The sequence below is a fragment of the Polyodon spathula genome, chromosome 9 (assembly GCF_017654505.1).
Source record: "Polyodon spathula isolate WHYD16114869_AA chromosome 9, ASM1765450v1, whole genome shotgun sequence".
Classification (NCBI taxonomy): domain Eukaryota; kingdom Metazoa; phylum Chordata; class Actinopteri; order Acipenseriformes; family Polyodontidae; genus Polyodon; species Polyodon spathula.
The window spans coordinates 24,882,588-24,897,535 of NC_054542.1; the positions used below are offsets into that span (position 1 = coordinate 24,882,588).

Here is a 14,948-nt window from a genome sequence, read left to right on the forward strand (position 1 = left end):
TCTTTGGATGTTTGAGTCTGTGCAAACTTGTGAGGCTCATAACTTGTGAACACCTTGATGGTTTGTACACAGCTTATCAATGGTGGGGGAATGGAAGATATTTTTCAAGATTCCCCCAAATCCTGAAGACATAATCAATGACTGTTAGATTTGTAAGTGTTATGAAAATAGTTTAACAATATGTTCTATGTTATGTCCATAGGGACTATAAGCAGTGTCTTTAATACCGCCATCCCATATATATATATATATATATATATATATATATATATATATATATATATATATATATATATATATATATATATATATATATATATATTGAACGGCGCCATTAAAGACACTGGAGGCACCCGTTTGTCATCGGTTCTGCTATTTATGATACTCATTTTGTGTTAAGTCATGGTGTACAGTGTATGGTAACCTTTTTGTTAGATTCTGGTGCAGAAAGTTGCATTAGTGCTGCTTTTCTTTCCTTTTTTTCTATTTAGAAGATATGAGATGGTCTATCCAATTGTTTGGTTATTGGGATTTTTACAATATATTAAAAAAAAAAAAAAGTAGGGGAATGCCTACTGAAGACAATTCTCTTACTGTTTTCAAGCTCTGCAAGTATTTCAGAGGATTTGATCTGCTTTCCAAGTAAGTGTTTCCATAAGGTATCCAATCACAACATTCTTTCTAAACAAAACAGCAAACTACAAGTATGTATTGTATAATATAAATATACTGCAAGTAATTGTAGTTCAGATAGTCTTAGTCTTATTTGACTGGCATCCAGAAATGTAAATGGACAAAGGTACAAAACAGTCATTAATCCTGAGAAGTACATTCATGCACAGTTCTGTTTTATGGCGGCTTTAGAAGATGGATGAAGTTTATGCTTTTTTGCAGCTTTCTCCTCTGGTCTCTGAACCTGAGCAGTGAGGTTGTACTGGGACGGGGTCTTCTCAGTATGTGAACAATGTGGGTATTTCACAGCAGTCCGGATCTTCTCCAGAATGCCATAGATCTGCAGAGTTTTGTCTTTGAGTTCCTGGTGATGCACATCTAGAGAAGGTTTCCGTAACAATGAAGGATCTTTCAGCTGTTCAAAAAGAATCACACAGAATGTCGGTTAGTACCTGGCTCTGTGTGTTTTAATTCAACTTTCACATTTGAAATATTGACTTTATAATATATAGAATACATACACAATCCATATTTTTTAATGTAATTTTCGTATGTAAACTACCAACTGTTAAAATAGTACATAACTTTTTAAAAAATTCCATTGTTCACAATTATTGCACCCGATTTTCTCCCCAGTTTAGAATGTCCAATTGCCCTTGCTTGTGTAATTCTCCACAACAGCTCAAGAGAGAAAGTTCAGAGGGCATCCTCCGATCCCACAGCCAAGTCCATTTTCTCGATAACCAGGGGATCGAAAGTGAATGGCAACGAACTACCAGCACCTGGAGGATAAAGGGCAGCCCTGCAGGTGTAAGCTTGACGTTTCCAGGCATCTGGCCAGTAGAAGCCTCTGCATTTTAACGAGAAGAAACAGTCCCTGCTGATTTTGCTTCCCTAACTTACAGGAGTGCCAGAGTCAATGCAATGCTCCCTGTGAAATCCCCAGCGAAGATAGGCATCTTTGCACAGCTGGGACATGAACCTGTATGACTCACTACTTAACTTGTAACATTAACCTACGTTGCTACCTTTAGTAGGGTTCCCATGTTAAACTTCACACTGTTCTGTTTGACAGCAAAGGTCAGAACAACTTGTTCCTGGGAGAAGACATGGATGCCAGTCTGTGGGTTTAGAGACAGGAAGAGGGGCTTAAAGGGAGGCGCTTGATTATGCTGCCTCCAGTCCAGCCAACTCCAGCTCCTCTTCTGTGTTCCTCTCTCATCGGAGATGGACCCACCAAATGTGTGCAAATTCATCCTGCAGGGTTGGAAAGGGAAAACAACAATGTAAAACTCAGTACCCACTGTGAAATAAATAAATAAATAAATAAATAAATAAATTTTATATATATATATATATATATATATATATATATATATATATATATATATATATATATATATATATATATATAAAATGGTGTGGATAAATTAAGTGCTGTGATTGGCTGAACAAGATCACATGACCGTGGGGTAATAATTGTCTTTCTGCAGGGCTATGACATCGTAGACCGGCCAACTTACCTGATCTATTAATATTACTACGCCATAACAGTAACAATTACCTAAACCAGGGGTTCCCAAAGTGCGGCCCCCATTTACTTTATTATTACATTTTCTGAAAATTTTAATTGGGGGGAAATTAATACTACACAGCAATCAAAGTTCATAAAAATTCCCAAACAAACTTTTTTTTTTTAATGTTTTGGATTAAATCTGGACCATCTCAAATCAATTTTTATTAATTAAGTTCTTCTGGTCATTATATGTGCACTGTCCCTTTAAAAAAAAAAAATAATGGCGCCTATCGTGCACAGCAGATTTGTCTTGAAGAAAGAAAATAACATGGAACCTCCTAAGAAAAGAAGAAGCACTTCTACTTTTCTTTAAATTACTGTTTTGTCGTCTCCTATCGCTTTCCACGGGGGAAGTTGTTCAAAGACTGTGATATCAAGACGTGAAGGTGCCATCCAAATAACGTTAGATTACTGTGCAGCTGAAGTAGCTCGCTAGCTTCTGTAGTGTTAACAGAGCGACTGCAAGAAACGTTACGGTTCAGGATACAGGCACTTTTTCTGTTGTGTTTCAATTCAGTGTTTCTGAGTAAGACTACAGTTAGGCTGCAGTACAGTAGCTAGGAGGATGTTACGTAGCAATCGTATGTAATTGCATAAAAAAGCGCCAATGTAATGGCAGATAATTTATGAATAATTAATGTTGCACTTTAAATAGAAATGTGTGATTATTTCGTTGATATCAGAAAGAAAAAATAAATAAAAACATCAAGGTACAATACAGTAAGGTTTGTGTTTTATTTCTGCATATTTACTATGGAAATAGCTCTAAATATCCACACCATGGGGCAGTTTACATAATTTGTTTAATTTGAATTTTGCACATCTCAAACTATTTGCATGGTCCCCAGAGATTTGAATTAAGCGGAGTTCACTGTACATACATTCAGCTCTTAGTGAAGTGGATAGTTGTACAAGTCAAGATGCATTCTGCTTCACTACTGAAGAATAACCCACAAAGGAGTTTAATTGGTATAGTCTGAAGAATACATATTTCGGTGTTATCTTCTTTAATTGTTGTGATCAGGACAATCTAAGAGGTGAGAGCATGATATTGCTGCTCAAAGTATTCCTGTCGGCATGTTAAATCAGTACTACAACGGTCTAGCACAGCCGCCTCGCTTCAACTTGCTGCATACTTTTTCGCAGTTGGAATTTTAGACTTGAATAGTTGCATTTTCGTTTTAAGTCGGTATTAATAAAATAAATTATTGCATGGGGCAAATAACACGACAATGAACGTGCTGCATATATTGCCTTTATTAAAGTATAACATATGCCCTTGACGGTAAACGAGTTTTGGGGCTGTTTCTAATCGATTTCCACATCTGTATAACTTTGCAAAGCTTTGCCCTAACTTCCAACCGATTCAGTGGGTGGAACGTGGAGTCTCAGTGTATGGGAAGTCAACTGCAGAGGGATTGCATGCTTGCCTTTAACAAATGACAGCACTCTGTTTTAGTAAGGAAGCAAGTACCACTGTTTGTAGGCTTTATAGTGTTCTGAAATGCTGTCTACTTAGGTTTATTTAATGTTTAAACAGGTCTGTGAAATACTAATTTTATTCCGCAATTTACCCGTGAAAAATATGTAAATTTACAGTGATTTAAGTAGACCCCATATATATATATATATATATATATATATATATATATATATATATATATATATATATATATATATATATATATATAGATGGGCTTCAGTGAGTTATAGGAAAATAATTTAATCAAGGGTTTCTGTGACGTCATAAATTACGATACCGAACGCGAGATGGAATTGTTCTCCTGTAACTCACTGAAGAGGCCCGTCTATTATTTTTTATAATACATGGTTACCCCTGTGATGCTAATATTAAAGAAGACGAGGTTCAGCAGTACAGTTTTTTTTTTTTTTTAAACGTAGTGCTTCAGTGCGGTACAGACGTTCTGTGCCGTTATCCGTTTCTCCAGTTTCTCTGAGATATGAATGTACCAGCTTTACATCATTTTTTTTTACGTATTCTCCTTTTGTTGATTATTAATGAACATTTCTGTTCATTTTTATTATTATTATTATTATTATTATTATTATTATTATTATTATTATTATTATTTTATTATTCTTGTTCTTATCTCTAGTTTCGTTTTGTTTATGTAAACTACAAATAGCTGGTTTGATGTAATGAGAGATATGCTATATATCTAGATATATATATATATATATATATATATATATATATATATATATATATATATATATATATATAGCTCTGGTTTTACTATTTATAGGTATGTGTTTGGGTAAAATGAACATTTTTGTTTTATTCTATAAACTAAAATAAAATATTGTCATTTAGAGCATTTATTTGCAGAAAATGACAACTGGTCAAAATAACAAGTTACAGTGTTGTCAGACCTTGAATAATGCAAAGAAAATAAGTTCATATTCATTTTTAAACAACACAATACTAACGTTTTAACTTAGGAAGAGTTCAGAAATCAATATTTGGTGGAATAACCCTGATTTTCAAAATTTGAAAAGTGGACTCATCTGGGGGTGCTTCAGCAAGGCTGGAATCCGGCAGATTTGTCTTTGTGAAGGACGCATGAATCAAGTCAAGTACAAGGTTGTCCTGGAAGAAAACTTGCTTCCTTCTGCTCTGACAATGTTCCCCAACTCTGAGGATTGGTTTTTCCAGCAGGACAATGCTCCATGCCACACAGCCAGGTCAATCAAGGTGTGGATGGAGGACCACCAGATCAACACCCTGTCATGGCCAGCCCAATCTCCAGACCTGAACCCCATTGAAAACCTCTGGAATGTGATCAAGAGGAAGGTGGATGGTCACAAGCCATCAAACAAAGCCAAGCTGCTTGAATTTTTGCGCCAGGAGTGGCATAAAGTCAGCCAACATCAATGTGAAAGACTGGTGGAGAGCATGCCAAGACGCATGAAAGCTGTAATTGAAAATCAGGGTTATTCCACCAAATATTGATTTCTGAACTCTTCCTAAGTTAAAACATTAGTATTGTGTTGTTTAAAAATGAATATGAACTTATTATTCGAGGTCTGACAACACTGTATCTTTTTTGTTATTTTGACCAGTTGTCATTTTCTACAAATAAATGCTCTAAATGACAATATTTTTATTTGGAATTTGGGAGAAATGTTGTCAGTAGTTTATAGAATAAAACAAAAATGTTCATTTTACCCAAACACATACCTATAAATAGTAAAACCAGAGAAACTGTTTTTTTCCACAGCCAGAGAAACTGAATTTTTTCCAGAGCTGTATATAATGACACACACATACAGTATACATATATGCTATGTATCCAGATTTATGTAGTTAACTTACCTGACTACCCCGTTGGGATGGTAGCATGTTGACTGACCCCTGGTTGTAAAGACTGCTTGCATGCGATTACTGGAACAGTCTTCCTGGATGATGTATGTGTAGAGAGCTGCATTCACAGAAGAGATCAAAATAGCAATCCTACCCGATGGATAACTGATTAGAAATTAAGGCTATCCATAAAAAATGAATTGCTTTAACCAGAGGTACTTATGTGAGATTTGCACTTCTATTCTATTATACACTATTCTGTTTCAGTACATAATAAAACTATTGTTTCTTATTTTAAGTAAACTCTGTGCCTATTGGACTGTAGCTAACAAAAAAAATCCACATATCTTATCTGTATTGTATTTGCACTAGCTTCATAGGTCTCCGTTATTTCTTTATAATACAGTAAATATTTCACATTGAGTTTAAGATCAATTTCTGCAGCCTGACCAACCCCATCCAATTATTTTTAAAGCAAAAAAAAAAAAAAAAAAAAAAAAAACGGCACCGTTATTTTAGTAATGCCTACAGAATGTATTTTTTTAAATATGGCTTTCTGGTATTTAACAGTACTGGTTCAGGCAGTATTGTTAAATTCGAATTGGAAAGAAAACGGTAAAACGGACAGATGACGCAGTTAGTTTGTAGCTAGAGCAAGTACAGTAACTGGATGATGCATCGTAATGTATAAGCAACATACTACAAACTCTGAAGTGGTATATTTGTTTATTAAGAAGCCACCGCACATTTCATATTTTATTCATTTGTCTTGGTGATGTATTTCAAGCTTGTAACACATCTTCTTGTGTTAGAAGTACTGCTTGTACCAAAATCTCCAATTCCATTTTGGTAAATTTCAATTTTCGCTTCTGAGCACCCTCATCACCATAGCTAGTACCAGGCTGAGGTCTTTGTGTGACATTCATTTTCTTTTGGAATGTGTAGCCTACACATGCAGGGTTGACCCAAACCCGCTATTTATTGTGAGAGGTGTGTAATTCTCCACCGCTAATTGCATTGAGGGGTATTTAAATTGGCTGATTGCGGAATTGCCTGCTTTACATAATTAGTCATATAAAATTGATTGTTGTTTTGATGACGAGTGCAGCCATACTGAACACGCACATTATGTGGCTTTTTGCGGTCGGTTTTTCCCCTTTATAAAGTTTGGCATAAGTGTGCAATTTTGAAACAAACACGTCACAGCAAACTTGTTTTCATTTTACAGCACAATCTCTGGCACTACATAAGGTTAAAGAAAGTTGTCAGTTTCTATGCCTTATTCACAGGGAATTAGTTTCACTTGTACTTTCTGGGTAATATTACCTAAGCAGTGTTTTCTGGGAGAGCGTTTTACTGGTGGAAAGCAATAGGGGAAGCAGTGGAATGGTTAATGACCAAGGAAGCGTAAGACAATCTGAAAGCAAGGCTTGCAAACAGATTTATTTTACCTGGTGTGGTATCAGAAATCATGCTTCCATATTGACATGTTTTAAGCATGCTTAATAGAACATGTGTTTGCATCAAAATTTACACATTTTGAAAGTGCAGAACAGGTAAGAATTACATAGTTATTTTGTTAGCTACACTTTTATATATTGTAATGTTATTTCTTTTAGTGGACAACATCTGTAATGGAACTGAAAAAAATACATGTGTTGACAAGAGAGTAGAAACCTAAAATGTCTCATCAGCTGCAAAGTCAGTGCCTCAGATGGTCTCTGAGAGGCTTTGAGAGAGCATTGATGGCCACTAAAGTGTAATTATTAATTTACAATACCCATGATAGACCCTTAGCTAGACATAGTCATAGAAAAGTAAGATTTATGAGATACAAAAAGTTGAAGAAGCAATAGGTTTACAAAAGCATACAAGCTCCCCTCACAGGGATGATTAATCTGGTGTACAAGGATACAAGACGTTCCCAGTCCCATCTGGGAATATAGTGAGAAAAGTTTTGCCACTGGGATAGAACTTTTGAAGAACTCTGTGATGTCTCTGTAAAAGAAAGGAAACATACCAAATTATGATTGTGATTATCAAGTTGAAGGATCCTCTTGCATCTCAAAGACAGGTCAGGTATCAGCCAATAGATGGAATTGTTATTTTTACATTGTGAACTTTACATGAATGTATTACCAAATGCATTTTAAATTGGTTTTGGACATTACAGCAGGATAACAGAGGTTTTTCAAACCACATCCACAAACGTTTAGTTATCTGTCTTTTACCGCCAGAAAGTGAAACAACATTGAAACTGCATATGTATAAACCGGACAATAGCAATGTAACGTTGACATGGCACAGCTGCAATACACGTCTCTGTGGATTGCAGGACGCAGCATGTAAACTCACAAGGGAAAATATAGCTATCTCTCCATCACAGAGTTCACACAATCTACTGTTACATCCATGAAATCACTGTCAGTGGTGCCACAATGGTAAAGCAGTAATTATTTCCTAACGGCCAACGGAATGAACAGTTGGTAAAATGTTACTGAATTTGTAACATTTCATCATCACAGTGGTAGGGGCCAGAGGGTGGGTGGATGCCTCTGAAATTCAGCCTTGTTGATGGAGCCATTACCCTGACATGTTTAGCCATTGACTGGTTTCATTCAGGCAGTGCCTTCAGCAAACAGTAACCTTGCTTGACCTCAGTCGACTGCGTTATCGATGAAGAACAGGAACATGGCCTAGAGCCACTGTCTTGCTGAAAATTTGTAGAGATTGACATTGAGTTTCACTATCCATAGATACTATATATTATAGGTAGCTATGAAAAAGAGAAATATTTCCCACTTAAAACCTCACAGCCCACACACTCTACGATCCCCTCCTCCCCCACCCTTTACCTTGTCACTTATTTTCTCATCTATTCAATTAATTTCTCATGCCTTTATTTTGTTATCTATTCCTGTTTTTGCCTTATAACTAACTAGCCACTCACCTCTCTGTAAGCTTAATGTCCCATTCAAGGATAATTAGCACACATCCAACTATCATAATGTGACCAAGATCATTCACACTTCTATGAACCGAGTCCAAACTCCAAAATAACATATTCAGAGTCAATCTCTAATCATTCCAACATTCAAAGACATTGAAACATTTATCATTGAATGTCAGTTTCTTTTAGTATTTCTAAATTCAGCACTATTGAATGCTCAACAGATGAGAAACAAGGGGAAAGGTTTACACAAATGGCTTGAAGAAACTTTTCTAAATAATTGTATAAAGTGATTGCCGCTAGCAAATAGTAATGTTTTGCTGGTTGTGCACTTCCTTTCTTTATATAGATCTCAAATTTATATTAAAACATGGTATTTGCTATTACACTACTGTAGGTTAAAGCCGTGCTTTCCGATGGTGTTGTAACAAATCAGCTGCTTCCCCTATTGATTGACATGCTTTCAGCTTGCTTTGAAGCAGAAGACAATACCAAGCTACAGGACCTAGGAAATGTGATACTGCACATTTGAGACCTATGTAGCAAACGGAAGTGCAAAACAGAAACCAACTAAAAACCCTTTAATGCTTCTGGCATATCTAAACTGGTATACAAGAATTACACTTATTCAACTAATTATTGGCACTGTTCTTTCAACGTATTCATAATTTATAAGGCACGTTTTCATGGTTGTAATGCCCCCCCAAAATATTGTATACTGCAGGAAAGAGGTACTCTAACCTAATCCAGAATACATTGTCGTGACTCGTGAGACAGGAGACTTTACATTATTCAACACAACTATAATTTACATTATTCAACACAACTATAATTGTAATATACAATGTATATTAAAACTTAGAGAGACTGACGTCGACTGTCTGCGCTGGGTATTCCACAGAAAGTGTTGCATTGTCTCTTGTGCTCCTGCGGGCAAGGGAAGTAAAACCGGCATGGCTCGGGCGAAAGTGGAGCCTACTGGCCAGGTGCCTAGTGAGCATAAAACAACTGTTTATGTAAGGTGTGTGCATTGTTTTAATTTACATTTTTACCACTTTTTTTAAACTTTTAAATTGCATTCCCTACCTCAAGATGGCTTCCCATGTACCTCTCAGAACTACATTTCCCATCACCCTCCTGCTCACATATGTAGCTGAGATGGATTAACCAGTGAGCAGGAGGATGATGGAAAATGTAGTTCTGAGGGGTCCATGCAGGTACATGTTAAGCCACCTTGAGGCAGGGAATGCAACTTAAAAGTTTAAAAAAGTGGTCAAAATGTAAAAAATAATTAAAACAATACACACACCTTACGTAAATAGTTGTAGCAACACATAGGAACATGCAACACAATAAAATAAAAAGGTCCTTATGTACCATTTAAGCAAACACCTGCAGGGCTGGCCTTTCAGGCTGGTAGCTGACCGACATCCGCTCCCGAGTTCCAGGGTGTAAACAGGCAATTGGTTTGGTCGTGAGATTGGAGGACACCTGCTGAGCTTCAGACACTTCTTTAAACAGAGAGTGGTGAGGGTATGGAATGGGTTAACCTAGCCATGTTGTTGATGCCTAATCATTGGGATCCTTGACAAAGTTTTGAGATCAATCGGCTACTTTTAAACAGACCAGCACCGATAGTCCAAATGGCATTCTCTCATTTGTAAAGTTGCTTTAGTGTCAAATTAGCTGGCAGAGTGAAGAAATACTGGTCTGATTTCTTGTTAGGACCAAATGTTTAAGGACATAACATCTTGTTATTCATTGAGTTGAGATTCAAATATAAAGTAATGTACACTCCATATATAACAAAGGTGCTATTTTAAACACAAGTGTCTTTATATATAGCAGAACATTGGCGTTGCATTGCTTTTCCCCGTGTATACTTTGCTGGTGCTGTGTTCTAGTGATATTTTAAATTAATTATTGCTCACATATTGCAGCTGGTATAATAATGGCTTCTGCTGATGCTGCTGACCTACAGGATATCCATAACAATAAGACTTGGTCTCAGTACACTGCACTGCTGCAGTGTGTGTGACAGGAATACAGAAAACATGTGCACATGGGAGATATATTAAGAATGCATCTCAGAGAAGGCTTTTGTGATCTGATTGCAGGCAGTGCATTCATCACTAAAATTTGGGGTTTATATATCAGCAACTCTCCTTCAATCCCGCCAACTCTTCTTGTTTTACCTCAAATTATATGTTCTTAAATAATATGCCAGCGATTGGCAAGACTGATATCACATTGACTACACTATGTAACACAATTTTTGTTCCTGGGTAGTAAGTGTTATTTCCTAATTGCTTATGCCTCAAAAGTATAGAAAATGGCTATTAAAATTAAATTGTTACCCGGTGCTATCAGTCTTATCAGTTACTAAGGTAGAAACTAGTTTGTTGGGGTAAAATGAAGGACAATTATTTCGGGTTCCACTACAAGTAAGTACCACTTAAATATTTTGGCTGTTCAGTTAACAAAGTGTCTGATTTTGGTTTAATGGGCAATATATTTCTAACCAAGTTGTTCATCATTCCTAGAAAATTGATTAATTTTGGGATACCACTAAAACAGTGTATATGTAAAAGGTATTACATCAGTATGTCTTGAATTGAGTTGTTACACCTCAGGAGTGTTGAGTGAAGAGAGGCAGCTTACAGACTCTGGCATTTTGAAGTGCCTTAAATAACCAGTTGCCAAGCCAGCTAGTCTCTCCACTGTCACTCTGACAGCTCCTCAACTCACAGTCTGACAGCAGAAGTCCTGCTCAATCACTATCTATCTATCTATCACTTCAACCCCCAGATCCTATCAGGAAGGCTGTGAAGCAGTGATAGCACTGATCTGACATGGCAGCATGGGAGGGCATGCACTGCTGAACTTCAGAGAGACTGCACATGCTAGGACCAGAGACTGGTTCAGGAATCAACACAATTCTGCTACAGTTATGTAGTGAGCGGCCGGGACTGCATTGAAGTTTGGTACCACCTACAGCATAAGCCAGTACTGTAGAATCACAGAAGGCAAAAACTATCTACTGAGTTTTATGGGACAAAACTAAAGAAAAACTGTCCTTTCAGGAAAAAAATGCCCTGTATTAAATAAAACTAACAAGAAGAAAGTACAAGGGCTTCAGTCGGTTTGGTATTATAACCACAATTACAAAGCCAAACAGAATTTTCTTCTTATTCATGTAAGGCGTCATTGACGATTTTTCTGCAGTACCAGGCAGGGCTATCATCAGCATGGGATGCAGCTGCACCCGGGCCCAGCCTTTGTTGGGGCCCCCCAGTCCTGAGTCCATTTCGATTTGTAAAGCCCACTTTAACCCTCTGCGTTCCATTTATTCAGCGCTTGTCAGACGCCTCAGTTCCAATTTATTTTCACATGTGCTGTTTATTTTACACCCGCTGTTTACAATACCCTCCAGAGTAAAATAAGTTTTATTTGTTCGCTGTATTTTTCACATACCTCATCATAGTCATGCATTCTGATGAATCCTCTCCTGATCATTCGTTTTATCACCAAACTCCTCAAAAATGCAAGTCATTATTTTATTACAATAACATCTCAAAAAGCTCTGCAAATGCCATGATATTCTTTGAGCGCTGGATGCGGAAGCAGCTATCTTTTTTGTTTGTGCCCATGTTATCTCTTTGGTGCAGGGGCTATGTGTATTGCTCAGACACGCCCCCTTTTTTTCGGCTTGTCTCGGCTCCTATCGGTCTCACTCAGCCATTGAAATGTTTTCTCGGCCTTTTCCAGAGAAAAAACAACTAGAGTCCTGTGCTTGACTTTTTGATGGACTGGAAAGTGAAAATTGTAATGTCGGACGTGGTCCAACATAGGATTGCAAAGGGTTAATGACTAAATGTTAAAATTATATAGGCGCCGTCTAACCTACTGAGATTAGAAAAATAAACCATAGCAAGGTAGTACTGGCGGACTATCAATCAAAAAACTAATTCACAAATCAGAGCTAACAGATTATCTATTTGTAGGCGGGATGCAGAGTGATCGCTCTGGCAGTAGGTCAGTGTTATGGTCATGTGACTGCAAAGCGGGCCGTTCAAAGCGTAAAGAGCAAAAAAGACTGCTACAACTTTGTCAAACATGAGCAGAAAATGATTTAAAAAAAAAAATCGCAAATGTTTTAAGAGTGGGTCGTTTGTTTTGTTTCCATGGTTTTGGGTTATTTTATGTATCGTTTTTTTTTTTTTTTTTTTTTTTTTTTACTACCTAGCTACGGTTTAGAGAAATAGCCTTGCTTGTTCATCTCTTACCCTACAGAAGAGCACCAGGACCATGGGAGAAAAAAATTTAAAAATGTTTAAATGTTTTTCTCACATGGACCTGATGACATGAAGTCTCCGTTTCAAGTGGTGCAGTATATGGTTCAGAAAGACCTGAGCAGACGATTCCCAAACATCCACATTGAACTGCAAGCACTGCTTCCAATTCCAGAGCTGTTCGTGCTGTGCGATCCTTCAGTAAACTGTCTTTGACAAAGAATTACCTGCGGTCAGCAATGTCACAGGAGAGAATGTCTGCAATGGTTGTACTGTCAATTGAAAATAGACTTGCAAGACAAGCAAACTTTTTTGATGTAATCAAAGCACACATCCACCTTTTCATAATGTGATCATTCACACTTCTATCAACCGAGTCCACAATCCAATGGTGGGGGAGAAGGGCTACTTTACAGTCTTGCACCAGGCACTGAACCCCGGCACTTTACCTTTTTCTGTCCTCTCGGTACGATAGTAAAGATGTCGCTCTGCTCTTCAGCTGTGGAAAACATGCCCTCTTGATCCGGGGACTTCATAGCAGACAGGCGGTAGGAAATGGTTTTCATCTGGTGACCCACTGCAGTGTTACAAAACAAAAAGTTAAGATGCAATATAATTGGTAGGCAGTTATTAGGAATGAGAGTGAAGCAAACTGAAATGAACTAACAAACAACCCCGCATTATGTGTCAAAACGACTTTCATGTTATGTAAATAATGCAAATATTTTGTAAGCCAATCAAACTACAGCAGCAGGCAAGCCTCACTCATCTGTGGCCTCAATGATGGCAATGCTAATATTAAAAGAAACAAATTGACAATGCATTTTAAGGAATACTCCCAAATCTTACTCCTAATTCTTTCAAATATGTAGGACAATACGGTACAGCATTTCTTTAAATTAAATGAACTCATCGTTGAAAATGTGGATTGAAAGGGGCTCCCGAGTGGCGCATCCAGTAAAGGCGCTCCACATGGAGTGCAGGATGCGCCCTATAGCCTGGAGATCGCAGGTTCAAATCCAAAAATGTGACTGCCAACCATGACCAGGGGTTCCTGGGGGTTGCACACAATTGGTTAAGCACCGCCCAGATAGGAAAGGCTTAGGTTAGCAGGACAATCCACAGTTCACTGCACATCAGCAACCCTTGTGGCTGATAGGGCACCTGAAGGTCTGCAGTGGAGCCATTCAGATCTGTGTTGTCCTCTAGTGCTATAGGTCTGGTGGCTTCGCTGTGTGTGATGGATTTGCAGACGGGTTTCAGCAGTGAACCAGGATAAAAATAATAATGGGGTGTTCCAAATTGGGGAGAAAACCAGGGTAAAAACCATTGGTGATAACTAAAATTTAAAAGAAAGAAAATGTGGATTGAACTTGACCTGTTTAGCCATTTAACATCCAGTGCTGAGTTGTACTTTTATAGACCAATTGCAGACGACTGACCCAAAATAAAAGTCTGTCTGAAAGGGTAAAAGGGTCAAGGGCCGACAGTGCTATCAGCTTGGAAAGCTTTGAGTTGATCAGTGCTAGATGTGTACATAAAAGGCGCTATATAAAATAAAGACTGCTTGATACATACAGGAGAAGAAGCGTCCCTGGATCACACTGGAGGTCTTGTATCTTTCTAGCTCCCATTCCCGCATTCTGCAACCAACAAACCAGTTAGACACAGCTTCCAACCCTAAGACTGACCAAGAACATTCCAAACACATTTTGCAAGTTCATCTCGATTTCACAAACAAAAAATAAAGAAAAATAAAGAAACATCTAATGGCCGTTTTTTGTTTCAAAATGAAAACTCTAAACACTCCTGTCTGAAAACTATAATTTATAAAGTTACTTGCTCTCAACCAGCATTATTTTGATAAAGACAGACACATTTTTTCAATGAAAGGGATACAATGAACTACACACTAATCAGTTTCTTCTGCATGTACAGGGGAAAACAAGCATCTCTGCGAATAGTTGTTTTTGTGGGCTACTTGTTTTCTAAGAGGGTAAATAAATAAACATGTTTTTTCAACTTGAATATTTTGGCCCTTATAAAACAATAAATTTGCAGGGTAGTTTTCCCATCCTGTCATCAATGTTTTTAAATTTACTTTATGATTACCTCTGCTTTACCATGTTTTCA

The 14,948-nt window shown here is 37.4% G+C and overlaps 1 protein-coding gene across 3 annotated transcripts in view; it reads right to left on the bottom strand.

Annotated features, from left to right (window-relative positions):
- Positions 1-335: 335 nt before the first annotated feature.
- The window catches only part of LOC121320545 (glutamate-rich protein 6-like), a 44,383-nt gene continuing 29,770 nt past the window's right edge, over positions 336-14,948 (bottom strand). For all 3 annotated transcript variants that reach the window (XM_041258955.1, XM_041258954.1, XM_041258956.1), the window contains 6 exons: positions 14,394-14,458; positions 13,265-13,392; positions 7,489-7,571; positions 5,586-5,738; positions 1,701-1,929; positions 336-1,087 (listed from right to left, as the gene is read on the bottom strand). In XM_041258955.1, coding sequence (XP_041114889.1) covers positions 833-1,087; positions 1,701-1,929; positions 5,586-5,738; positions 7,489-7,571; positions 13,265-13,392; positions 14,394-14,458 — 913 coding nt within the window. In that variant the 3' untranslated portion in view covers positions 336-832. The remainder of the gene's footprint in view (positions 1,088-1,700; positions 1,930-5,585; positions 5,739-7,488; positions 7,572-13,264; positions 13,393-14,393; positions 14,459-14,948) is intronic.